The 3633-nt window shown below is 20.5% G+C and overlaps 1 protein-coding gene across 1 annotated transcript in view; it reads left to right on the plus strand.

Annotated features, from left to right (window-relative positions):
* Positions 1 to 1909, plus strand: part of LOAG_18679 (hypothetical protein) — a gene marked incomplete at its 5' end in the record, with an annotated part of 3936 nt that extends 2027 nt beyond the window's left edge. Inside the window, 2 exons of the mRNA XM_020451343.1 lie at positions 1126 to 1243; positions 1690 to 1909. Of these exons, the coding sequence (XP_020304879.1) occupies positions 1126 to 1243; positions 1690 to 1885 (314 nt within the window). The 3' untranslated portion in view covers positions 1886 to 1909. The remainder of the gene's footprint in view (positions 1 to 1125; positions 1244 to 1689) is intronic.
* Between the last annotated feature and the right edge of the window lie 1724 nt (positions 1910 to 3633).

The following is a 3633-nucleotide window of genomic DNA, read 5'->3' on the forward strand; positions in this document are numbered from 1 at the left end:
AATTAAACAATATTAGCATAGCATAATCATTTAGGAATTACGAATCACAAAAATTAACGCATAAAGCTATTTCCAAAAAAATGTCACCACAAAAAAAAGAATTTTGAAGATATATCAATCTAGAGAATAAAAGAAAGGAGGAATATCCTCATTCTTTCTATCTGTAGGATTTATATTTATTACATCTTTCAAGGATTACTTTGACAATTATAAAGATTAGCCCTTTTATTAGCTTATGCTAATAAAGCATTGTTTATTAGTATACATTGGTAAAAGCATTTCATTTAGGGTACATTACTAAACAATAAGCATATATACAATTCTATGCAATGATAGCATCCTACTCATATAGAAAAGAGTTTGGATAATTTTTAATCTTTAATCTTATCATCCAATACGATATACGCTAATTAGTATATCACTACACATTTATCAATAATTCTTTATATTTTCCTTTATCACGTAACTTTTTCATGTTTATCCGCAGCATTATTGATTAAAATATGAAATTTTAATCAAATACTTTTTTAATTCTTATCTGATTTGTTAATTTATGCTTATTGAAATTTGTGGAATTATTTTTATAATAATAATTTAACTATTGCAATTTGTTACTAGAATATATATATAATTAAATTTTAAATAAAATTAGAAATTTTATTGCTATTAAATTTTCGGTAATTTATAACTTTAATGGTTAAATTAAATTTTCAACAATAACTTAATAACTTAATAATTAATTAATAATTAGTAACTTAACAATTAATAACATTCGTTTAGTGATGCTTCATCAATTCCTTACTTTTTTTTTTTTTCTTTCAACTTCAAACTTTTCCCATATTTAATTTATGCTTATATTTCAATACTTTCAACTCTTAAATCTCTTTTTTTCACACACTCTTTTTTTTGTCTATAATTTATTCTTATAATATATAAAACTTTAAAGTTTTATTTTTAAAATTTACATATGTTACCTTTAATTTCTTCGTCTTTTTTCAAAAGATTAGAAAATTCTTTCAATTTTTTGATTTTTTTTTTCTCTCCTAAAATTACTAGAAATTATTCTCAAAAAAAAAAAAAAGAAAAAAGTTTAAAATTGATGATTTGAGTATTAAATGATTATAGATGATATTGATTTATATATTGGTACGATGGTTGAAGATCCAGTTATTGGTGGTTTAGTCGGTACAACATTGGCTTGTTTAATTGGTGATCAATTTAAAAGATTACGTGATGGTGACAGGTAATATAAGTTTCACAAATTATTTTATTTAGTAAAAAAAGTAAAATTATGATTTTATTAATTCAATTAAATATTGAAAAATTTTGATGTAAGCATAATATTTATCATCATTTACTAATACAATATCTTTTATAAGTTACTGAAAAATATCATTTTTCAATATTACTATTAACATTTAATTTAAATTTTTCATTTAATTTCTTTTTATTTCATTTTCTTTTTTATTTCTCCCAAAAAAAAATTAATCTTAAAATGTTAAAAATTTTAAATATTTTTAAAGAAATTTTTTGTAATGTTTAAATAATTAAAAAAAAATATTTAATTTTAGCAATTTATGTAATTTTTACAATCTTATCCATTTCATTTCTTATTTTATTTTCATTTTTTAAATGAAAGAAAAAATAAAAATTTATTTATTTTTTTCATTTAAAAAAAAAAAATTTTAGATTTTACTACGAAAATCCTGGTATTTTTACTGCTGCGCAATTGGATGAACTTCAAAAGGTCACATTAGCTAGTATCATTTGCAATAATGGTGATAATTTTGGTACCATTTCAAAGGATGCTTTTTTGGTACCACAAGGACAGCTTACACAATGTTCAGCAATTCCACAGATTGATTTAATCAAATGGCGAGAATAAATTGGATCGATTTAAATTATGGAAAATTATTTCCAATTTAAAAAATGAATAAAAAAAAAAAAGCGAAAAGAAAGTAATGAAGCAGGGATAGTAAACAAATGAAAATTAATTGTATAAATAAAAATTTCATATATTTTATTAATTATTAATTGGTCTAATTAATTTAATGTATCATTTTGTCGTTTGTTTTTTTTTTCTTCTCCTTTTTTACTTTTTAAATTTATTTCATCCAGTATAAAATGTTATATTATTCAAAAAAATTTTCAGTTTTTCTTTTTTCTTTTTTTTTTTTAATTATTTTATAGTCTGTTCTTTTTTTCTTTTTTTTTTTTGACTGTTTGTTTGTTTGTTTATTTTTGTAGTAATATTTAATGATTGATTTTTAAGTGATAGTAGCATGACGTGTAAACGTGAATTTATAATTTTGAAAACGTGCTACATTCACTTACTTCAATCATCTTTTACGGGTACGGGCAATTTAACAGTTACATATGACGTACTAATAAATGAACCAGATAAGGTAAGTTTACTTTTTTAACAAAAATATTGGAATGTTTTTTTTTTCTTTTATAACAATTCGTTTTCATTAATATGTATATTATCATTTTAATATCATAAAAGATAACAATAACAATTATTTAATTCAATCTTACACCTAAAAAAAAAAAAAAGAAAAATTATATTTAAAAATAATTGAAGCGATGAAAAGATTGGGATTTAAAAAAAAGAAAATTTAAAAGATTAGAATTTACCTGTAGGATGAAGATGAAGAGTTTACCTGTGGGATGATAAATGCAACGAAAATGGGTGAGGAAAATTTTGAATGTAAATTTATAATTTAAAAAAAATATATGTATATCCATTTAATAACAAGTAATTAACTTTGAGTAATTTATATTCCTTAAAATTATATTGGAAATGAAAAAAGGGAAAAGTTGGGTGATAACAGTAATTTAAATATCATTAAATTTCGGTGAATTTTTTTGATAACAATTTTAAAAGATTTGCTTAAAAGAATTTTTCTTTTTAATTTTTTTCTTTTTGTTTGATTTTAAATTTATTACGATTAAATTTAAACTTTTGAAGATTATATCTAAACAATTAATTACCTCCTTCCTTTTTTTTTTAATAGAGATTTCAGATGAAACTTTGATTCAACAATGTTTTGAAATGTGAAAATTTTAATGAGCTTAATTAATGTATACATCCTACATCATCTTTTATATTATTATCATAATTGATTGTTTGTTTGTTTATTTTTTTTTTTTTTGTTATCAATAAAATATTCAAATGAATTATTAAATTCTGTAATGAAACGAATTGTGTACTGTTCATTACTAAACTAACTCGAATTTGATGTTATTTCTTAATTTTCTTAACTTAATTAATTTTCTGTTACAAAATGTTAAATAAGTAAATTTTAAAAAAAAAAAAAAGCTACTGCTAATTAAGTGTTTATTATTATAGTTTGTATCTTTTTCATTATTTGAAAATTTTGTTTAGTAATAATTACAATTGAGATGAATTAAATTTGACAAATTAGCACTTAGTTGACAAACTTAGCACCATTTCTCACCTTATATATATATCTATATCATATTTTAATGGTACGTCTAAATAATATGTCATATTTAACTGGAATGAGGGAATTACGTTAATTAAAATTAATTGCATTTTATGCATAGCAATTAACGAGTATATATTTTAAAGCTATTAGAATGATTTCACTGCAAAAAAAAAAAAAAAAA

The sequence above is a fragment of the Loa loa genome (assembly GCF_000183805.2).
Source record: "Loa loa unplaced genomic scaffold supercont3.441, whole genome shotgun sequence".
In the NCBI taxonomy this organism is placed as follows: domain Eukaryota; kingdom Metazoa; phylum Nematoda; class Chromadorea; order Rhabditida; family Onchocercidae; genus Loa; species Loa loa.